Below are 25479 nucleotides of genomic sequence, written 5' to 3'. Positions count from 1 at the left end.
CGTTCGTCTTTCAGGAAGACAACATCCATACTCACCTCCACTCAGATTGAACAATGTCTATAGAATGCAATGGCCAGCAATGAGCCCAGCCCCTTCCCTTCCCCACTGAACACGTCTAGGACATCACAGGGAGGCGAGTGCGGCATAGGCCGCCGACCACGCAGAAAGAAGAAAGCCATTTTATGCCATTAATAAAAACTTAAAATGAGCCTCTAAAGCCCTTGGTATGTCTCCTAATTAACAAGCTGAAAAATGTCGGGACGGGATTGTTACAAAATACAAACTATGGCAACTTTTGCATACATTTGGATACAGATACGAAAAGATAAGTGGTGAAAATAGGGTTGTGTTAGGTGACCGATCTGACCTCCTTCGTCGCCGAAACGTGAAGAAGGATATGAGCCTGTTTTCCTAGAGGAGACGTGAGCCTGTTTTCCTAGAGGAGACGTGGGTAAATGTCTCTCACACAGCGAGCAGTCAGTGGGGACTGTAAGGAGTCTGGCATATCACAGTATGCAGGACCCAAACAGCAAGGCCCCGACGTCTAATAACCTTAAAGGAGATATGATGACGTGGCTGCGATGGATGAATATGATCTTTCCTTCCAGGGCTACAGAAACACAACTCTATGAATTCATCAAATCTGACAAACCTGAGCCCGTGTATACGGTTAACAATTACATCAAATGTCAATGTCACGCCGTCTTACGACTCCCCCCTTACCAGTGCGATCTGACATCAATAGAGTTGACATGGGGTATCGTCAAATACGACACTGGACGATTGAACGTTAACACAGTCAACGTTTAAATTGCGGGATGTTGAAAAGCTAGGAATCACGTGATCGGGGGGAAAACAGTGGAGACATGTCAGTGTTGCGTTACCAAAGTCGTCAACGAGACAGAGTCAAGGTACTGGTCAAGTGATGAACTTCAGCAAACAAAAGTCCCATCTATAGTTGTGACCATCAGCATTGACACAAGCAATTCCGACGACGAGGGCTGTGACACGAGCGAGTCATAGTGTGATTAAATTATCATGAAACATCCTCTGCTGTCATCCTCTGAACCGTTGTGTATATAATTCAGCGTTACATCACATACATGAACAGTTTTACGTTTAATAATTATTTAAGCATCCATTCAATAAAGTTTTTTGAAATTTGTTTTTGCTTTCAAATGTTTAGAGAAATAGCTGTGAAAATCTGTTGATAGGCATTTAGAAGTTGGAGTACTAAGTAAGGATATTAGTGGATGTACTTGTTCTCAAGGTTGTTGAGTCGGTTTATGATTTGAGATTGCCCCGTCTCCATGAAGACTTCAAAATCAGAAAACTTCAAGAAGCCATCAACATCAAAAGACTCCAACCGTCGATCAACAGTGACCAAGACTAACATACCCCAGGCGTACCATCGACTCATCAAAGAGCCCAATCAGCCATAATCCTGTTGTTTATATTACCGGCTTCACCCTTTTGTTTATGTTACTGACTTCGCCTATAATTGTCTTTACTACCCATTTGTGTACATAACAGGCTTCTCCACTTCAGTATAAATACATCTGATATCTACTCTACTGTATAAACACTGCCTCCTACCTGTATATATACCTGTCAACCATACTTGAACACTTGATAACGGTGTTAGAACCCACACCGAAAAATCGCTCTTAATTGTAATAAAGAAGTTGTTCATCCATAAATCCTATCCTTACCTGTGCTGTAGAAGTTTAAACACAGATCTGTAGGTGTCTGGCAGGCTGTATTGTGATATACACAACACAATCAACAGAGAACAATGCTGTCCGCAGATCTGTAGGTGTCTGGCAGGCTGTATTGTGATATACACAACACAATCAACAGAGAGAACAATGCTGTCCGCAGATCTGTAGGTGTCTGGCAGGCTGTATTGTGATATACACAACACAATCAACAGAGAACAATGCTGTCCGCAGATCTGTAGGTGTCTGGCAGGCTGTATTGTGATATACACAACACAATCAACAGAGAGAACAATGCTGTCTGCAGATCTGTAGGTGTCTGGCAGGCTGTATTGTGATATACACAACACAATCAACAGACAGAACAATGCTGTCCGCAGATCTGTAGGTGTCTGGCAGGCTGTATTGTGATATACACAACACAGTCAACAGAGAGAACAATGCTGTCCGCAGATCTGTAGGTGTCTGGCAGGCTGTGCTGTTATAAACACAATAGGTTTCTGGCAGGCTGTACTGTGATATACACAAGTAGGTGTCTGGCAGGCTGTGCTGTGATATACGGCATGTACAATAATATTAGGCAGGTTACAGTGTAACCAGCAGGTAAACTATGTTTAACATTTGTGTTCGGGATTGAATCAGCACTTGAGAGTGAAAGCACATACACACATAAACCACTCTACATGTACATTTATTTTAAATGTAATAATAAGATGATGTATGATATGTAACTTTGTGTTGATAGTTCGCATCCGGTTGAAGGGTGTCGGGATGCTGCATACTCCTTCCTTGTCATCAGTTTCAATTTTGTTTAACTGCGCACTATTCCAACAGAGAAACATCTAGAAGGGGTAAGCCGTCCTTTATAAACTGGTCTTTGATATGTGGTAAAGTTTTAAAGATAGTCTTACAGGTGAGTGCTAATTACCTTCTTTGACAAATGCAAATCTTTCAGTGTAATGTAAAGCGTCAACACCAGAGAACAACCAGTCTCGATTTTCCTTTAAAACAGATTCCAATGGGCGTAAAACGCAAAGTAGCGGTGACAAATATACAACGGGTTCGCCTGTGACCATCGTTTTGCCATGTAATGTTCGTTTTCGTGACAGGTCTTCAACTAACTAGAACATAAACGTGTAAACACGGTGTTTATCTCTCTATATATAGCCGCTTGTGAGATCGCTGTCATTGGTAGCTGTTGGGGCGGGAAACACACAGTCACCTTTTCGAGAGCATTTGGTATCACCACGATTTGATAGTGATTCAAAACACATGCTTATGGCGTAGCCGAAATCGTACACTGGACATTGCCTTTTGCATATCTTGCTTATAATTATAGAAAGGGTTTTGTCGCTTTTATTTAAATAGGTTTTGAATGAACATATTCATTCTTGCCTGCTTGAAATAGTAAAAGGCTCGTCATAGACTTCGCGGGTTAACCCTTGTTACATTAAATGTTGACGTGACAGATACTTTTTATTTTTACATTTAGGGTTATCACCATGAAGTAATACTTATCAGACATTAATGAAACTTTGCAGATTTTGCAAACTTACCACTTAAAGAAAACCTGTAAATAAACACAAGGTTGTCGTTGTTGAGAGGTTTTGGGAATATGAAAGGTGCAATGCACTTACACAAGTTCCATGGCTCTACTATGTGTGATTTCTGAGGAAACGCGCAAAGTTGAAGGAAGAATAAATTCTTTTACGAATAATTACGAGAAAGCGAGCACAAACAATGACAAATATTAAAATAGAAAAAAAATACTCAAAGTTTGTCGCAGTGAAAAAGTTAACATCAATGGCATTCGTTATTCGAAAGTCATCCCCACAACGTATGTCACATATTACTTGGCGATATTTTGAAGTTTGAAGTTTCCCAACACTCATCCCAATGTTTCTTTGGGTAGAAGTTTTTGGATATTACAGTTGAAGGGATAGTTGTCGGCATGGGTATTTCAGATATGTACTCTATGTACTTTTCGGTGTACAGAAATATACCCTAACCAAAATCAGAATGCAGAATACAGAACAGTACCCAAAGGAAGGGCGAGTCCATATTCTTCAAATCCAAGAAACCAGTTTAGCATACTACCGAATGGATTTTTTAAAGGGAGCATTTGATACCAAAAATATACCAAAATGTACCTAGTAAACATATATGTAGTGCCCGTGCCGACAACGACCCTGTCAGTAATAGTCTCACTTTTATTAAATATCAAATTTATGTAACGAGTGAAATGATTTTCAGTTTGCCCGAGGTTTATTCAATTTATTACCATATACTATGGGGAACAGGGTGAACACATTTGCTCAAACGTGAGCAGGCTGGTTTTATGTGAACTCAGCAGGAAGGATTTCCACGATCCCGTCAGCCAGCAGCTGGTGATTAATTGTTACAAGATGACTAGGTGGGCCAGCAGACACATCATTCTCAGAAGCATTGAAAAAACAATACATTGAATACAAGGAAAGCTTACTTATAAGCATAGGGGTTATACATTTTATCATTTATCTATCCTATGTAACCATTTCAAAATAATACAGATTTAATGATGCAAATTTATTAAAAGAAACTAAATTTAAATTTGTGCATGTTGTAATATCTTACAGACAAAATTGTATTGACAATGCCAATGTTAGAACTAATCTCCATAAAATCCCTTCCTCTTGCCTAGGCAAGTCTTGATCAAACTAACCAAGTCTAGTTTGCTTGATTCCACAAATGAAAACAGCAGAAGAGGAAAGGTTCTTTCGAAGAATCTTTTTTTTTAAAGACATGTTTTCATTGACTAAGTGTTAGCATATAGGTCCATCTCAGGTGATTAAAAGCCCCAGCTAAGCAAAGTATTACAGCATAAACGACAAATCCCAAACTCCAAATAAAAAAACACCCTGACGATGAAAATTAACACAAAACATGCAAGTTTAAGAGCACTCCGTTCAATCCTCACCAGTCCATTCCACATCGTCCGAATTGTTTGCGATTATCCAAACACAAGCAAAACCTTCACAAATCAGTGATATTCCCAATTTTGCAAGTGCCATGGGAGGGTACATGCCTCGGGGTATTTTCCATAACTGTTCCATAAACTTCATTTTCAACAGCAGTAAGGATAAATGTCATACTCATGCTCCCTTTCGACTCGAAATGCACCTCTTTACAAACTTATGTGACGTCGATGATTGATTAGTATAAATTTTAAAGGTGTTTTAAAGGCCCATTTACAGCTTGCCCATAATAAAGGTTTGCTAAGTACCTAGATATTTTATAAAGTATCAATACTTCCACACGTGACGTCATATATATAAAATTCTGGTGGTTCATTTAAGGTACCGACGTTTACTACAATATCTGAAAAACTATAGGACCTACTCCAGTCAAAGTTGGTATGGGATTATTAAACAGTCATACATAACTGAATAAATTCATTTAAAGACAATCTGTGCATGAATAAAAAATCTGTCTATTTAGCTATCACTATATTTCATCAACAACAAGACCTGTTCGTCACGGGTGGAACGAGCATTCATTGTAACAGCCATCTGCATAATGCTACCCCTGCGTCACAGGGCCATATGACACAGTTGAACCAATCAACTCAAATCGAAAGGTTGCACGGGAATCACGCACGCACGAATACGGTGTTAGCGTTGGGCGTCTCAAGCAGCTATTTAATAATATCTATCCAATTATTTTTGCATTCTTTTTCAGGTCAGTGTTATTGACTTGAATGTATCATTCCTTGCCACATTATTATATTTCATGCATCATGTTATTAGGTGTAATATATCATATGTTATTATTCATTTAGACAAATCATTACTTTATGGTTTCGAAGAAAATATTTTAATATTTTCGTAGATGATTCGAGACTTTCGGGGCTGTTTCGGGTGAAAGAGAATCCAATTCTGAGCCAAGAATTGCACAAAGTGGCCAAGATCTGATTACGACATGTACTACAAAGCACGAACCTGAAATTGGTAGACCATTCCTAGAAATTCTTTGATAAACATTTTTTTTCTCACGAATCCCACGAACTACAAGAATGTTTGGGAATCAAATAAGATATATTTAAGATTCTTAACAAATGATTAAGAATATGTACGAATATGTGAGAATTCATATCCGTGGTAATTCGGGCTATTACATGTCGTAGTGAAACGGGTATATGTATTGCACTTGGTCCCACGAAATGCCCTCGTCGTCAGATTCGGAGTCTGTGCTGTCACCTAAATGAACAACAACAGGCTGGACAGTATCTGGTCGGATACAGTCTTGTTTCCAATATTCTTCCTCAACTTTGATAACATCTGGACACAGTTTGCCCAACGTACATCTGTAATTTCTCCCATCCCTTTCAAGACAATCAGCTTGACGTCGGCAAGCTTGAAGGTCTTATTTTGCCGTGCGACCATATTTTTCAAATCACCCCAGATTAGTTCGATGGGATTCAAGTCACAATGGTAAGGAGGAAGTCTAAGCACTACGTGACCGTGTTCTCTCAACATGTTGTCAATGAAATAAGAACCAGTTGGTAGTAGTCAGTTTTTTTTGGCTTTCGTGGGCCGAGCAATGCGGTTGTTGTCCAACCATTGACATATCTCACCCTTGGTGGAATTTGAGGTTGGACAACGGTTAATAGGATCTCGACAACTGTGATAGGGAGCATTGTCCATAACCACCAAGGATTTATCAGGCAGTGCTAAGAGGACCTGCCCCTCAATATACGCAGTGAAAACCTGACTATTCATCTCGGTATGGTAGTCTCTGCCATCTGTAGATCTGGATCTGAACAGTAGATCACACCCAGGGAGGAAACCTCTGTCGGAGCCTGCATGGAGGACAATCAGGCGCTCCCCTTTACCAGGGGGGATCTTGCGCTGTGGCTCTCTGGTATATGGGTGAGACCATTGGTTAGCCGCTGTGTGGCAGGCGTTAACCCAGGTTTCGTCCAAATAGACAGGCTCATAGCCTTCTTCTCGTTTCTTTTTAATAGTGCGCAAATAATTGATACGCAAACGAATGATATCTTGTCGTTCACACATTGCTAGTTTCGACCCTTTCGTCTTTTTATACTGATATCCAAATTTGGAAAGGAGTTTACAAATGGTCCATGCTCTGTAAGGAGAATTTGTTTTAGTTTTCGTGTTGAAATAAATTCATTTTCTCGTGTTAACCGCCGAATCACGTCCCTGACAACTTTCTTATCAAAGGAATCTAACTTTAATTTCCTATCCTGTTTTGAGATGCCCCCCCCCCCCCCCCCCCCCCCCCACAAAGGGATGTGCAGGGGAGCATGTGTTCTTATGAGAGTTCAAAATCTTAGCTACCGTTTGTTTGGGAAGCTGTAACGCATGAATTAGCTAAATAGACAGATTTTTTATTCATCCACCGATTGTCTTTAAATGTAATATCCAGTTATGTATGACTGTTTAATAATCTCATACCAACTTTGACTGGAGTAGGTCCAATAGTTTTTCAGATATTGAAGTAAACGTCGGTACCTTAAATTAACTTCCAGACTATACGTCTCAGTGCATCGAGTCATGTTTATATTTTTGTTGACTTTTCTGTTACCTACTTTTAAGATAAGCTCAATCCCAAATAGTGTATGTCAATGTGTTCAGAGAATAAAATTATGTTCATGTTGACGTATTTTCAGTTTATGTTGCATATATTCAAAGAACTATTTTCCTTTGCGTAACAGAGTATGAGTGGGGAAACATGTGACCGAGAGCCGGTAGATACCGACAAAATAACATTGTTGCAATGTTCTTCTGCGAAATCAGAGAACTTCAAAGTAAGCAATCATTGTTACGATATTATTCGGCGAGACCAGTAAACTACAGAGTATAGTAAACTACAGAAATAGTAAGAACTGAACGTCAGTATGGATGGGTTCATTGAAGTGTTTAATAATAATCAAACTTTTATTTGGAATAATCTAAAGGTATAATAATGAAAGTAATATCATAATGTAAATGATATTACTAATCCTAAACTGAAGCAGACCTCTACACTGTACAATCAATGTAGAAATCTCTGAGCATATTATTTTTTTAGCAGACTGACATATCATTTTCACTATTGTGCAACCAATTCAGGAAACAGTCGAGTACATCAAGTACAGCACTATATCTTCTTGGGAAACTATACACAAGCAAAAGAAAATACACACTTGTCACCACTTCCAGTGGAGGGAAGATTGTCATGTTTATCACCTGAAAGATGAGGATAAACTTTCATGTTTTAATTTAATAGAAGTTAGATCAACAGTTGAAGTGACGGTTTTGAAGATAGGAAATGAAAGTTTTCAATCGAGCTCCCATCATCCAATACTACATCGTGGAATTCAAAGTCTACAATCTTGGTGTTTTCGTTTGGTAATAAGCTTTTACAGTTCAAAGGCAGGTCTAATTGCATTAGTTTCATGACATATATTAGACCAGCCGTCTGCACTAGCATTAATGTGATGACAAATTTCATGATTTACAGTATTCGTGAAGAATATTTCATCAGCCAGTACTACTTCATGGAATTCCGCGGGAAGTCTACAATCTTGGTGTTTTCGTTTGCTAATTATATAATTAGCTTTAACAGTTCAAAGGCAGGACTAATTGCATAAATTCCATGACATATTTTAACCAGCCGCCTGAACTAGCATTAATGTGGTGATAAATATCATGATTTACAGTATTCGTGAAGAATATTTTATGTAGGATCAATCCCATGGGGGACAAAGGCTGAAGCAGTTCTAGGCGAATTCTGCGATTCAGCAATCGCAAAACGATTTGCACAAAATGTTACAAACCGATAAACTGTTATGATGTCTGATTGAATGGTCGTATTCGAGTTTTAACAATGCAGTGCCGCCTTATAACCTCATAACTCCTTATTTAACAGATTAAATTCATAGTAATTCGGCATTAATTTCGCTCGATGAACAAATACCCTGTCTGAGCACAAGTACGTAATAGACGAAACAGATGTGCACATGCAACGGACAGTTTGGCTTCTAACATTACATTTAGAGGTCACCGTGTGTATCTGCTAAATATGTCATCACAGCAAAGGCTGACTTGCCAGTACACATATATACTGTCGGACAATTCCACGGGCACTTTATCGGTTGTTCCAATGGATATCTACGACTCTTTATTCGTCATATTTAGGCCAGTAGAAACCACGCTAAAGCTGTCATACGTCGCCAGCCTTACTGTCTTTCTCGCTGCATGGCCAGCGATTATGCTTGCTGAAAACGAAGATGTATCAAAGACACTGCGATGTAGTTTATCGTACAAGTAACATACGGGGCATTCGTTTATTCAGTATCTTCTTGGTTTTGATGTGATATGATTGAATGAAACCATGCATAATGATAAAGCACTGCTCGACAGCCTGATTCCTGACTTAACATGTTTTGCCTCTCTGGCACGACGGCTACAGAGAATGAGGTCGTTGTCCCGGGGAGAGCTGCCGTATACATTCGTCGCTGCTTCTCACACAGGTTTATGAGAATACATGAGGATTGGACAAATTGTGTATTTTTTCATGTCTCGCCGGTTGCTTCCAACACGACTCAGTTCATGATGGGAATTGTTTTGTTTACGATCCACCCGAGAAATCCCCGCTGTACGGCTTTCGTGATAATAACAGTATACGTGTAGGTATGTGGCTCTCGCATAGCAGTTATTGAATCTGTAAATGTGTCTGAAATAGAAGTTATGTAATTTGGTGACACGGTGAGTGAGTGAGTTAATATTTAACGTCACTTCGGCAATATTTTAGCCATATCGTGACCTGGGAAAGTTTATGGGACTTATGGGTATTTGAATTGAAAGTACGTGCATTTCTATTTTCAATCGCTAATAACATGCCTATTTGGCCTGCTCGTTCCCGACATTTTATTGGTTGTTCAATTTTAGTTTCATTTAAAACTTTAAATGCCTGACGTTTGTAAGGTTTACTGTAATAATGAGAACAGACAGCTCCTACTTGCCGATTTATCACAAGCGGAATGCAACTCGACCTTCATGTAGTTCCGGCCTGAATAGGCCACTGCGCTCATTTTCTGTGAAAAGTAATTGTTTATCAAATTCGGTATGTAAGAGAGGTAATCGCATAATGGTAAAAAAACAAGGTGTAACATGCAAAACAGGAAATGAGTGAGTGAGTGAGTTGGGTTTAACGCCGCTTTTAACATTATTCCAGTTATATCACGGTGTGTCAGCTTAATGTGGGAGGAAAACCGAAAGTGACGCAGGTCTCAGACGTTTACCACTTCAGTGAAACCCACGAGCACGGGTATGGTGCTGAGAAACCTAGAAACGTAATCAGGGCGAACCGGGATTCGAACCCACAATCATAGGTTCCTGGCGTGCCAAAGGGACGCAACTCTGCACAGCGAATCGCGGCGCCTTAGACGACTGGGCCACTCGTGCCCCCCTGGTGACACGGATTGGGTGTAAGGAAGTCTTTATTGTCTGGTAGTGACCTACTTCAACTTGGTGACATCTATGAAAAAGACGTGAAGCAAGTGCAGCACAGGACAGTGGACCAAACACGTTCGCAATGTATCTACTAGAATTATGTATCTTGGTGAGTGCATATTAAAGGCCGTAATCCAGGCGATGTAAAAAGGGTCTTACATACTAATAAACTGTACAAGCTTGGTTGATTCTGTCATTGGATCTTCTGGTCTGTTGCTGTGATGGATTTAATAGTTGATTCCCAAGAAAACCTGATCAACTCCACACACATGTACATTTCAGAGTGTAACTTAAAGAGCTATTTGGAATCATGTAAAAAGGGATTTCGTAAAGTTTGTGTTATTAAACAGCAGTAATATAAGGAGAATATTATTGAAGATCTTAAAGCGTCTATTTCTGATACGGATTGTAAAATAGTTGGTCGTAAAATTAAATCTGTATTACGTTGTGGTGGTAACCAGTTGTCTATATCGCTTGATATTTGGTATGGTTATTTTAAAACGCTCTTAAATCCTGAAAGGGTTTTTCAGCAATCTTCTTTTGATGTCAGTGTCTCTGACCTTATCAGAAATCATGATCTAGGACTTGATGAATGTGTTGATTGTATTAATTCAAGCTTATTATCAGACCCTATTACCCACCTGAAATTCTGAAAGCTTCCAATGCCTTGAGAGGTACGAAATCCACAGGTTAAGATGGTATCCCTCCAGAAAGTATTAACAAATCTACTATGATATCACTATATATTGAAATGTTATTCAATGCTGTCCTTGACACTGGAGTTTTCCCTGACAACTGGAATATATGAATAATTCTACCATTGTATAAACATTGAAATAGACAAGACGCGAATAATTACCGTGGTATCTCTCTGTTAAATACTTTGGGGAAGTTTTTAACATCTATTTTGGAGGGTAGAATGAGAACTTGGGTGGAAGGAAATATGCTTATTCATGAATCGCAGGCTGGAGTCTGGAATAAATATTCTACAATAGATTACATTTTGCCTTGCAGTCCCTTTACCCGTTTCTTTGTTCCATTTATTGATTTTCGTAAGGCTTTTAATTTAGTATGAAGAAAATTCTTTTTTATGTGTTTTGCATAAGAAAGGTATTTGTGGGAAGATATTTAATTTTCTTGATAATATGTATTCTAAGATTTAGGGCTTGTGTAAAAAGTTGGGATGGTAGAACTGAGATATTTGACACATCATCAGGAGTCCGTCAAGGATACATGTTGAGTCCAGGTTTGTTTTTTCATAAACGAATTATCCATAAAGTTTCGGAGTTTAAGCAAAGTGGATAAAGAGGCATATTGGTTCTTGAGGACCAAGAGGAAACTTTGATTCTTTATTTACCGCGGACGAGGCTCTGTTGGATAATTCAGTAATTGGTTTACAAAGGAAATTTGATTTTATGAATGTCTTCTGTCAGAAATGGGGAATTGAGGTGAATATGAATAAATCTAACATGATTGTTTTTTTAAACAGTGGCTACTTACGCGGGTTAGAAAAGTTGTTTTATTGAGGAGTTATATTCATGAAAACTGTAACCTATTATTGATATCTAGATCATATATTCACATCCAGATTAATGTGTTCAAGAGTTTGTGAAACCCTATCCATTCAAGCCAGAGAAGCAAGCATTCCTATTCATAGATTATTGAGCAGTTATCAAAATTTACCTTTCCATGCTCTTCAAACAATATTTGATACAAAGATATTACAGAAATCTTGGTATTCACTTTTAGGGAGGCTTTAGAAAGGTGCAGAGGGATTTCCTAAATAGGTGTGTAGGTTTTCTTATGAGTTTCCCATTATAAGTCAAACAGCACCACAGTGACTTTATATTGTACCTACCATAGTAGTGATAAATTTGTGCAGCTTATGTCATTAGCAAAATTTTGACTTATTAAAACACTGTGTCCTTAAATCTGACAATAATTACCAATATGATTATTGGGAAGTGTCTTTACATGACATGTGTCAATAAACTGTTTTTGGCGCAGCATTATGTATATCAGCATCACTGTAAATGCTTTGTACTTTGGGCCATGATGCCTGCAATACAAAAATACATTTGTCACATCCAGACTTATACTCTGTGTTTAAAGTTTATTAAAAATATTGCACATGAACACGAAACGTTTACTGGACATAGAGCTCTTCTCCAGTGGGCATTCACGGCGACCGTCAGTACAGCTTTACATGCCACACATCGGACGTCGTTACAACTGGCACACGTTCATTCAGCGAAATAGATAATCAGCTGCATACATGCATATTTAAAATATAAAGATATTTTTTCTGCTGAAATGGTGCAGCCTCTGGTGATAAAATTAATAATTACAATTACTTTAGATTGTTTTAATTTGTTTGGTTTCATTTCCAGCGTTAACAAAATCGATTTTCGTGTGATCGAAATATGAACGTATGTAACGAAAGTAGTCCTCTAAAGGTCAGGATTCACAATCAGCCAATTAAGTATCTAGAATAACTGAAAAGTGATATGTACACACTGCGCAAGTACAGGAAATGTGTGCACCGATATCTTTTACCTCTGGTATAATAATTGAACATATAGAGAATTTATCATCCAACATCATTTTTCCAACTTTTTCAATTTGTAGACTGTAATTAGCTGTGTCTTCAGTGTAAAAAGTATTGCTAACAGCTTCAGTAAGCAGAGCCATGAGTGATGTCATTTGATTGTGACGTCATGGTAACCAGTGACATCACAATGGTCTGCAAAGCATTGTAGCGATACGCTTGATCTAATCCAAGCGATATCACCTGTGGGAGCCAGTTTTGGATGATAAATTTCCATGACAGTATGTACAATCAAATGAATGTAATTAAAACAAATATTTCTGCATCTGTCACTTATGCATTCTGTTACTGATTTACAAAATATGACTAGTTTAGCAACAATGCGGCGCCATTTTATTATGTTCTGTCTTTTAGGTACCCACTTGAACCACGATGGGATGCTACTTGGCCATGTTGTGTACACTGCTTTCTGTGGTTGTTATAGGTATATAAAAGTGCATATGTAACTTTAACATGGATTTTACAGGATAATATATCCAACTGTTTAGCTCGTTCAAAGTTCATAGCAAACAGCTTAAAAAAACAGGTATTCCACTCCCTGTTGTGTGACCGTTCAGTATTACAGTATAAAGAATGAACATGTTTTATACTGATTTGATATAAACACCTTTGGAGTTGACATGATTCGTCATAAAAAAAGGTCCATAATATGTTCATAAGGAACTCTCTAATGGTTACAACATATAAAATGAAACCATTCTCCTCGTACCCGTCATGAAAGGCAAAGTGAAGGTATTCTCTTCTGTCCACAATCGAACAGATGCTAGTTGTCACTGTAACACCACTACTGCCTGCACCGTGTTTCCCTCCACTCCCTGTAGCCAGGTCGGCAGTCCCGACAGATGCCAGGAAGGGTGGTTTGGTCCGTACTGTCAGAAACGTGAGTGTGTTATTTTCAATCAGTAGGTTTTCAGTTTTACAAACCTTCACACATACTATGTTTTGTAAAGGAAACCCGACCTCTGGTCGATGTAGGATACCACAGTTTTGTATAAAACATCGAAATGCTACTTCCATGAAAAACGATGTAAATAACCTTCTACAGCAGGCCATATATATTCGTATATTTGTAGAAATGTGTCTGTAAACAGGAAAGCAATATACATTCGGATTAATAATTAATTTCGAAGTGAAATATTTTATATATTTCTTTAACCTCAAGCTTTGTTTGACCGCATTTATCCCATCAATGATACTTCCCTGATTGTTGATTTTACAGAAAATGTTGCCTTGAGAAGGTCTTCCACACAGAGTTCCACATACACTGAAAATACGGAGAAGACAAGTAATCTAAGCCATGCATTCCAAGCACACTATGGAGTAGATGGCAGAGCTACCACATCCTTCTATGCTAAACCACTGACATGTACACATACAGCCGCTGGAGATCAACACCATACTTGGACTGTTTACCTGAACACCTCCAGCACAGACCGGATACAACACATCCGACTCTATCTACGCAGGGATTGTGAGTACAATGTGCACATATACAGTTTGTGTACAAGGCAAGTGTCCAGTATGCCATAACATTTAAAGTAATATGCATTTACAATTCTAAATGCGGTACAAATGTTTGTAAGACACATATTTCTCCAACTGATCAAAGAACGGAGCATTCATTCATGAAAGATACATTCTTCATTTAAAGTATGAATCGGTTTTAGTTTTGAAAAAGGGAAATCGGTTTGTTATCAAGGATGAATTATAGTGCGTGTGTTTGTTTCAGACACTTATTATAGGAATAATCAAACCATGACGTCATGATTAAGTAACCTAAGTGAACTGGCGAAGGTGAACAAAGTTATAAGCTTATATGTCCCCCAACCATTATAGGAAAATGATAATTCATTCTTAATTTGATTTGAAGTCAACCAACTAACAGTGTTGTGAAGAAACAACAACACCGATATAATACTTGCCCCTTGTTCCGCGCTGTGATTAACTGGATATGCGAATGTAGCTAACAACATCGGTCGCCAATTCAATCACCATAAACACACATAACTCTACAGTTAAAACTTTAAACATTTCACATTCATTCTGTACAGATAGCAGCAGAAATAACGGAATGGAGGTGCTTGTGGGTAGCCAGATGTGCTACAACTGGTCATCAACTGAACGTCCTCCTCCTCTAGCTAACGTCACCTGCCGTCAGCCGCTGGCAGGAAACAACGTCACTATACGGGTGCCAGATGCCTCCGATATATACCTTACTTTGTGTGAGGTGCAAATATTCGGTAAGTACTCCATATTTGAACTGATGATTACTAGTATTCATATAATTGCGTAACTTGAGGTATACCATCGGTTTCGACGTTAGTTTAGGATATTATATACGCGTAGAGATTTGCGTGTTTTTTTTTACGTTGATCGTTATTCTTAAACAGCAAAAGCATGTCTGTATTTGATGATGATAGATATCCAGCAGTTTTAGTCAGTGACATCTCACAGGTGTTTGTACCAGGTGTGAGAATATATATACCAAATTAAAAACTTCACAATCCTAAAATCTTAACATTTTGACCAGTTATCATTGTGGGCCCTTATTGTGTATTTAAACAGTAATGGCCACATATTGTCTTCAGATAACACACGTTTTTGTGCAGGTGAATCGATCAAAATCATGTGCACAGCACTACAGTGTCAAAAGTGTTTTTTCACGTGCAACTGGTCACGTGGCCATAATACCGCACGTGTTTACTTGTTAGCAGTCATTAACAAAAAATGAAAAACACAAGAAAACAAAGTCTTTACGGCCATTTGTCATGCCACGCCTTTCACGTGTGCAACGTGAACGTGCCATCGGCATGTTGCAGACGGGAACGTCCGTAGCTGAAGTCGCAAGGACGATGGGTTGTAGTCGACGGACTGCTTATGATTTACAGACACGTCTACAGCAAACGGGTACCACGGCTGATCGCCCTCGGCCAGGTCGACCACGTGTGACGTCACATGCAGAGGATCGTCAGATTGTCTTACGTCACCTCCGTAACCGATTTTTGACGGCTACATCAACCAGAAATGAACTGTTTAGGGGTAGACTGAGTGCGCAAACTGTTCGAAACCGTCTGAGAACTGCTCAACTTCAAGCACGACGGCCATACTGCGGGCCGATTCTGACTCAATTACACAGACGTCAAGGTCAATTGTGGGCACAGCGACACTTACGATGGATTCAGAGGAATTGGAATCAAGTCGTCTTCAGTGATGAATCCCGATTTAATCTTCGATTTGCTGATGGTAGGGCGAGGATGTGGAGGCGCCTTCATGAACGTTACGCCCAGTGTTGTGTACAGGAAGTTGACAGATTTCGAGGCGGAAGTGTCATGGTGTGGGGTGCTTTCTGTGGCAATGCACGTTCCAGGCTTCTTGTCACCCGTGGCAACCTCAACGCTGCTGCTTACCGCAACCAGGTACTTGCACCAGAACTTTTATGGCAGCACATGGACCCGGTTTGATCTTCCAACACGACAATGCCAGACCCCACACGGCAATTTTGACAAGGAATTTCCTTCAGGATGCGGGAGTCAACGTCATGGACTGGCCGTCAAGGTCTCCCGACCTCAATCCCATCGAACACGTCTGGGATGCTCTTGGCAGAAGTCTGCACACTCTCCAGAACCAACCACAGAATTTGCAAGATCTTGACACCATTTTGCAGCAACAATGGCGTCGTTTTCCCAATCATGTGTTCACAAGCATCACAAGGTCCATGCGGAGGCGTTGTTTGGCAGTTGTCAATGCACATGGTGGCCATACACGCTACTGAACTTGTGTTCCATGAGATTCTGGTGCTTGGGACTTATGATTTAAACTGTTGACGTTTTACCGAATACCGTAGGTGCTGGGAACAAATTATGGTTACCACCGTTAATTAAAATCCTTCTTTGGACATTAATGTTTAAAAATTACCTTCTCTGATACATTCGCCGTTGTATATCATATATGGGATTACTTTTTAAAATGTGAAGTTTTTAATTTGACTTCAGTGATTATGTCTAATAACTGAAATCTTCAGTAATTAGACATAATCACTGAAATGAACCAAGGGATTTTATACTTGTTTACTGAAAGCATATCCCTGCCTTTTTATAATAACTTGTGAGAAGGCTTCATAATCCTGTCGTAAGCCAATCTCCTGTAAACAAACAGAATCATGTGTTGTAACAACATTTGAGAAGGCTTCGCTAGTTGTCCATAGAAATCAAAACATATGTTACAGGAAACAAGTATAATCAGTGATTAAGTCTAATAACTGATTCACTCGGTGGTTATGTCTAATTACTGAACCAAACCAAACTGTATAATGCTGACGATTTCAATACCGATTGAACACTCTCTTTGCGTCAAGCGGTTCAACTTGACTCAGTCTGTGGTGGTCAAGGCTTTGTAAGGTGTAATTGTGTTGAAACTAAACGGTGTCAGACCAATCGCTGCAAATGTTTTAAGGCCAAGATGCAATGTAAATCTAGATGTCATTCAAGTCTGTCATGTGCAAACAAACATTCCTGAGTGTCCATCAGACAGCTATTTGTCATACCATTCACGTCATACCATTTTATGAAATAAAAGATTGAACTGTTTAAGCTTATTTCTGTGATTTTTGTGTAAGGTATCTGGTAACAGGAGGTTGTATTTACTTTGATAGCTAATCTAATTTCAAAACTAGCACACATTATAAAAACAAGGCAGGAATATGCTTTCAGTAAACAAGTATAAAATCCCTTGGTTCATTTCAGTGATTATGTCTAATTACTGAAGATTTCAGTATTTAGACATAACCACCGAGTGAATCAGTTATTAGACATAATCACTGAAATTTTCAGTCATTAGACTTAATCACTGATTATACTTGTTTCCTGTAACATATATTCGTTTCACTTTGTGAAGCGTTTATATCGATTTTGAAATTGGTTTCTGTAACCTTTCATCGATTTAGTTTGCAGTGACGGCTGGTTTGGTACCGATTGTGATAAGCAGTGTCAGTGTCTTAAGAAAACAAAAGTCTGTGACAAGATCACAGGACAGTGTCTTGGTGGCTGTGCTCCCGGGAAAACTGGCATAGATTGTCAGACACGTGAGGAATGAGTTTTCAGTGTATATGTGAAAAATGACCAATTTTATGTCTAAGTTTCCACATGTTAAATGCAGATACTTTGATTTGAATTATCATTGGGTGAAAAGGGAGTAACATCTTTGCAAAATCAGGGAGAAAAACATTCTGCGCAAGAAGTCCCAATTTAGATCAATACATAAAGAATGAGAGTGACAAAACAATCGCCGAAAGACTCTATGGCAAGAAGTGTGACAAGGTGAACATGTTAAAATCGCTATACAATGTTATAAATGGACAGTGTGTATGATTCGATATTTAAGATACATGTGTCAGATTGTTAGAGTACACTTCTTGCGTTAGAATATATCCTGGCCCACCCTTCCAACGCATTACTTATGTGCCTAAGCATTCCCATGCCCTTGATTTACAAAATGTTGATGTTGCAATATTTAATATTATTATGATGATATATATGACTACCTAATACACGCTACTTCTTGAATTTGAATTCGGGAGTATTATCCGAAGTAATGAAGTAAAGTACGACAGAGCTACCATGACACAGAAGAATGCTTCTTTCTGACTGGTCAAAATGAAATGACAGCCCAAAATTAACAAGATTTTTGAAACAAGCCCGTTACTTGTGATTACATCGAACAATCGATAGCTTATATATCGTTTTACTCCCGCTATACCCGCACGTAATTGTAGATGTACCATGCCATTGTTGTTACAAGCATGAGGATCGTGTCAAGGATACATATTTCAAATAGAAAATAACAAGGACAGACACATTCTTTTTCATTTATTACTGACAGTTTCAGAAGTAAAAAAATTCGAGTTTCCATACTAGTACTCACGAAACATATATCAATGTTACATTATTTCCCGGCATTCCGGGAAGTCCCCATACATTGATGCATATAACAATGGCTGCCGACAACTTATTAGAACTATATAAGTTCAATATCAGAAATTCATCGGATGGATTTTTCACTCGACTGAACACTGAACAAGTACTTGTTTACAACGGCTAAACAAACATGATAATATCTATTTCAGAATACGCACCATTAAGTAAAACATACACTAACCAGTGTGTCACAAAAACATGCAATACAATTTCCAAGAAACGACACAGTTGACTCTAAGCAGTACAAGATATACAACATGTTGCGATGAAATAAAATATAATTTTTTATCTATGGAGGGTTATTTTGTCAATTGTTTAAAAAAAATGAAACGCGTTTGTTTTATTTTGAATGAGTCAAGAATATAAGTAATTAATCGTGATCGATGAGTTAATTGTTTCGTTTCCCACTACCCGTGACACCATGTCAGAATGTTAGAAAGATAGCTGACCTATGTACTCATGTGTAAATACACCTTCTCAAAAAGTACCATTTTAAAGCGTTCTTGTCAGGGTAGAATAGACATAAACCTACTTTGTCTTATTAATTTGAGGTTGTGGAACCAGAGATGGAATACTTCTTATATTAATTTAGAGCTGAGTGCTTTAGCGTTTATCCCCTTAGTAATTATCTGATTTACATAAACACTGTTGTTTTGTGAAACAAAGTTAAAACTTTAACTGATCGCATAAAGTGGTGGGCATGTATTTTGTCCACGTCAGGAGTAATGGACAATATGCTAAAAATGTGCCTGATATGATTGGATGATGATCACAAACTGAAGATATTTTTTATTTACCGGCATCTCTCATGCATAACCTAACCTTGCACCCGACAAGAGTCTGTACTCATTGCTAGGTGTTCATGTTACTGTCTACAGCATGCCCAGACGGACGTTATGGTGCCAATTGTGCGTCTCATTGTGGCCATTGTCTGGACACTGCTGTCTGTGACAAGGTAACAGGGAAATGTCCTCGAGGATGCCTGTTTGGATGGTTACCAGATCTGTGTTCACAGGGTAGGTACTTTTTTCCAACCATTTCAACTACCTTCTGGTAAGTGAGTGAGCGAATATGGCCTCATGCCGAACCTCTTCTTAATACAATTAATAAGTACTAATGAAAGAAACAATGTACACGGACAGCTTGTCAAGACGGCTCCTGTGGTATCAACTGCTCCTCCCAGTGTGGAAACTGCCTAAATGGAGATGTATGTGTCAAGACCACAGGAACATGTCCGAGAGGATGTGCATCAGGGTGGACAACTGATACGTGCTTGAGTTATGAGTATGTTTGTTTGTTTGTTGCTTAACGCCGCACTCAGCAATATTCCAGCTATATGACGGCGGTCTGTAAAATAATCGAGTCTGCACAAGACAATCCAGTGATTGGCATCATGAGAGTTGTGGGTATGAAAAGGGTTAGTGTGCATTATGCAATACATTCCGGTACAAATATCATTGCTAACTCAATCTGCCATCTCAGCACCTTCCAAGACACGACATAGTTAGGTCGAGGTGCAATAAAAACAACATGTTGCGATCAAGCTGTGTATCTGTATGGAGGGTTATTTCATGGAAACAGACACGTATTTTGTTACAATCATTTCAAGAATCAAAGTAATTAATCTTGGACTTGAGTACAAGTTCTTACCTTTCTACGACCTGTGCCCCTTTTGTGACTGTTCTAAGGTAGCTGAACTGTTATTCCATGCATAATTAAGAACGAAGCTACATTTACTGTGTTTGGAATTTTCATGCATTATAACTATAGATTGCATATATGCATAATTCTTATTTTAGTTCTGAAACGAGCGTTTTAGCGCTTATCTCCTATATAAATACCAGATTTACATGAACACTTGTATTGCCAAATAGTAGAAACTTTCAGCAATAATTAAATCCACCTATATGTACATAGGACGCTGAGCGCATAAAATGGTAGACATTTTTCCATGTCAAGCGTAATGGACAATATACTGAAACAATATGCACACAAACTGTACATATTTTTAACCCTCATCACTCACACCATCACTGAAGCTTACACTCACTGAGAGTTTGCGTTCACTGACGGGTGTTCGTGTCACTGTCTACAGCTTCATGTTATGTCCACAAGATCCCCAGACGGAGGTTATGGGGCTAAGTTTGCCCCCATTTGTTTCAACTGCATTAATTAGTGAGTGAGTGAGTGAGTGAGTGAGTGAGTGAGTTAGTAAGTATTATGGAGTATTAGGCCGTGCTTCCTATTAGAAGAGTTATAAAATATCAAAGTAAATATTGATATGGACAGCTTGTCAAGACGGCTCCTACGGTATCAACTGCTCCTCCCAATGCGGAAACTGCCTAAATGGAGACAGATGTGCCAAGACCACAGGAACATGTCCAAGTGGATGTGCATCAGGGTGGACTACGGATACGTGCTTGAGTTGTGAGTATATACAGGATTATTGTGCATTATGCAATACATTCACGTACAGGTTATATTCAAAAAGTATGCCCAGGCGGACATTATGGTGCCAGTTGTGCGTCTCAGTGTGGTCACTGTCTGGATACTGCTGTCTGTGACAAGGTAACAGGGAAATGTCCTCGAGGATGCCTGTTTGGATGGTTACCAGATCTGTGTTCACAGGGTAGGTACTTTTTTCCAATCATTTCAACTACCTTCTGGTAAGTGAGTGAGCGAATATGGCCTCATGCCGAACCTCTTCTTAATACAATTAATAAATACTAATTAAAGTAACTATTTATATGGACAGCTTGTCAAGACGGCTCCTATGGTATCAACTGCTCCTCCCAGTGCGGAAACTGCCTAAATGGAGATGTTTGTGTCAAGACCACAGGAACATGTCCGAGAGGATGTGCATCAGGGTGGACTACGGATACGTGCTTGAGTTGTGAGTATGTTTTTTTTTTTTCTTTGTTGTTTAATGCCGCACTCAGCAATATTCCAGCCATATGACGGCGGTCTGTAAAATAATCGAGTCTGGACCAGACAATCCAGTGATTGACATCATGAGAGTTGTGAGTATGTACAGGGTTAGTGTGAACCATGCAATACATTCCTGTACAAATTTTACACGACATAGTTAGGTCGAGGTGCAATAAAAACAACATGTTGCGATCAAGCTGTGTATTAGTATGCAGGGTTATTTCATGGAAACAGATACGTATTTTGTTACAATTATTTCAAGAATCAACCACATTAATTTGAGGTTGTGTAACTAGAGATGGAATACTTCTTATATTAATTTAGAGCTGAGTGCTTTAGAGTTTATCCCCTTAGTGATTATCTGATTTACAGAAATACAGTTATTTTATGAAACAAAGTTAAAACTTCAACTGATCGAATAAAGTGGTGGACATGTATTTTGTCCACGTCAGGAGTAATGGACAATATGCTAAAATGTGCCTGATATGATTGGATGATGCTCACAAACTAAAGATATTTTTTACCGGCATCTCTCATGCATAACCTAACCTTGCACCCGACAAGAGTCTGTACTCATTGCTAGGTGTTCATGTTACTGTCTACAGCATGCCCAGACGGACGTTATGGTGCCAATTGTGCGTCTCATTGTGGCCATTGTCTGGACACTGCTGTCTGTGACAAGGTAACAGGGAAATGTCCTCGAGGATGCCTGTTTGGATGGTTACCAGATCTGTGTTCACAGGGTAGGTACTTTTTTCCAACCATTTCAACTATCTACTGGTAAGTGAGTGAGCGAATATGGCCTCATGCCGAACCTCTTCTTAATACAATTAATAAGTACTAATGAAAGAAACAATGTACACGGACAGCTTGTCAAGACGGCTCCTGTGGTATCAACTGCTCCTTCCAGTGCGGAAACTGCCTAAATGGAGATGTTTGTGTCAAGACCACAGGGACATGTCCAAGAGGATGTGAATCTGGGTGGACAACTGATACGTGCTTGAGTTATGAGTATGTTTGTTTGTTTGTTGTTTAACGCCGCACTCAGCAATATTCCAGCAATTGGACAGGACAATCCAGTGATTGGCATCATGAGAGTTGTTGGTATGTACAGGGTTAGTGTGCATTATGCAATACATTCCGGTACAAATATCATTGCTAACTCAATCTGCCATCTCAGATGGCATAGTTAAGTCGAGGTGCAATAAAAACAACATGTTGCGATGAAGCTGTGTATCTGTATGGAGGGTTATTTCATGGAAACAGATACGCATTTTGTTACACATTATTTCAAGAATCAAAGTAATTAATCTTGGACTTCAGTACAAGTTCTTACCCTTTCTACGACCTGTGCCCCTTTTGAGACTGTTCTAAGGTAGCTGAACTGTTATTCCATGCATAATTAAGAACGAAGCTACACTTACTGTGTTTGGCATTTTCATGTATTATAACTGTTGATTGCATAATTCTTATTTTAGTTCTGAAACGAGCGTTTTAGCGCTTATCTCCAATATAAATACCACGAACACTTGTATTGCCAAATAGTAGAAACTTTCAGCAATAATTAAATCCACCTACATGTACATAGGACGCTGAGCGCATAAAATGGTAGACATTTTTCCATGTCAAGCGTAATGGACAATATACTGAAACAATATGCACACAAACTGTACATATTTTTAACCCTCATCACTCACACCATCACTGAAGCTTACACTCACTGAGAGTTTGTGTTCACTGACGGGTGTTCGTGTCACTGTCTACAGCTTCATGTTATGTCCACAAGATCCCCAGACGGAGGTTATGGGGCTAAGTTTGCCCCCAATTGTTTCAACTACATTCAGTAGTTTATGAGTGAGTGAGTGAGTGAGTGAGTGAGTGAGTATGGACTATTAGGCCGTGCTTCTTATCAGAATAGTTATAAAATATTAAAGTAACTATGTACATGGACAGCTTGTCAAGACGGCTCCTACGGTATCAACTGCTCCTCCCAATGCGGAAACTGCCTAAATGGAGATGTATGTGTCAAGACCACAGGGACATGTCCGAGAGGATGTGCACAAAGGTGGACCACTGATACGTGCTTGAGTTGTGAGTATATACAGGATTATTGTTCATTATGCAATACATTCATGTTCATGTTGTATGAAAAAAGTATTATATAATATAGTTACGTTTGTATAACAGACACTGTTTCCACATATATTTTCCACATCTGATTATATTTGCATTATAAAATGGTGATACAAGATCGCTCAGGCGAAGGATAAACTCCGCTGACAAAAATTACAGCAGGTGTTTGCGCTTCCGTCGCGCTCGCTATTCTTACATTGACGACAGTGTATCGTGGTTGTTATTGGCGGAAAGCACGGTGTTTCAACTTCCATGGCATATATGACAGATGCGGGTGTCTTCTACGTTTTCCTGCCCAGAGAGCTGTCCGAGGCATGTGGCGGAGATGGATTTGCTAACAATCAGATTTGAACATATCAAATGGAGGGACCATTATTTCTGTCAATCTGATTGATTCTGCTTATCGTGCAGTAGTGTTTTCCCTGCTTTCATTGTTGCAAGAGGATTTGGATAGACTCCCTCAAATCGCCATTTGGAGACTCATAACCAGTATGAATATTTGTCCCATGGTCGACAGAAATGAATACACAATGCCTTTTAGAAAGTTTTCAAATGAACAAATGTTATATTTGCGATTGTACTCTATAGCTAGTACTTTATTCAGTTCCGTCCCGGATTCGAACCCATACTTTCAGAAGAATAAGGAATATGAACCACTTATTTGTTTTAAAAACAATGTTGTACAGTGTTTGCGGCAACACCAGGATGTTTAATCCGTGAAGCGCCAGTTGTAGCAACACTCGGTACACTTCTCGTCTTGGCTGCCATCGCTCTGTTGACGTCCATCTTTTACATCAGAAGGTAGGGATCGTGTAATGTGTTAAAGATAAAGTATCATGAACATGAAAAGAGGATTCATAATATTGAGCAACATTAACCGATTCTTTGCTAATTGTGCATTAGAGACTCCAACTGACGGATTATAACCACCATATCATATAATTACCATTATCATATTATTACCATCGATGATTCGTCGTTCATTATCATTAGTCTATGTCCATTACAATGCAGTATTATGACATGAAGCACATTTCATATTTCACGCAGAACTTTCGTTGTTTGATCCACATAATCGAATCGTATAGGGGTATGTACATATGTGTCAAGTATACCAGCAATGTTTCAGTTGGTACAAACATACATGTATACGAATGTATATTGTACAGCTGGCGATAATTGTATCGATTTATTTAAACATATTTTATTCAAGGGACTATTAGGATTGGATACAAATCACAGAGACTTACGTGATCTCCTTACATTGATGGCAGTAGTATGCAAGAGGGTGATGAACGCATGATCAATTGCATTTCAGTGAAAACAATAGCGTGTGTGTACCGTCAACAAGTGGTGCCTATTTCATATTCGTAAAGGGATATACATGTACCTAATCATCTTGAAATGATTAGCCTTACTAGCTTATTGCTGTACATTTCAGACTGAAGCGTCAACTGGATGCCTTGCAAAAGAAGCCTGAAGATAACTACATATCTCTTGATGAGAACACCAGGGATCCAGTTGTGGAAAACATATACGAACACGTTGACAATACCAGTCCTTATGCCAACGCAGGGGAAGTCCACCGGGGCCGAATATAATCTGATGAAATCGATAAAAGCGTC

General features: G+C 39.0%; 1 protein-coding gene across 1 annotated transcript in view; it reads left to right on the top strand.

Annotated features, from left to right (window-relative positions):
- Window positions 1-25455, top strand: part of LOC139446415 (multiple epidermal growth factor-like domains protein 10) — a 50212-nt gene extending 24757 nt beyond the window's left edge. Inside the window, exons 9-16 of the mRNA XM_071227742.1 lie at window positions 19672-19809; window positions 19936-20085; window positions 21083-21220; window positions 21549-21686; window positions 22327-22464; window positions 23675-23812; window positions 24541-24655; window positions 25296-25455. Of these exons, the coding sequence (XP_071083843.1) occupies window positions 19672-19809; window positions 19936-20085; window positions 21083-21220; window positions 21549-21686; window positions 22327-22464; window positions 23675-23812; window positions 24541-24655; window positions 25296-25455 (1115 nt within the window). The remainder of the gene's footprint in view (window positions 1-19671; window positions 19810-19935; window positions 20086-21082; window positions 21221-21548; window positions 21687-22326; window positions 22465-23674; window positions 23813-24540; window positions 24656-25295) is intronic.
- Window positions 25456-25479: the final 24 nt, after the last annotated feature.

Source organism: Haliotis cracherodii, unplaced genomic scaffold (assembly GCF_022045235.1).
Source record: "Haliotis cracherodii isolate W230 unplaced genomic scaffold, xgHalCrac1.p SCAF_6, whole genome shotgun sequence".
NCBI lineage: Eukaryota > Metazoa > Mollusca > Gastropoda > Lepetellida > Haliotidae > Haliotis > Haliotis cracherodii.
This window is presented reverse-complemented; position numbering and strand designations above follow the sequence as displayed.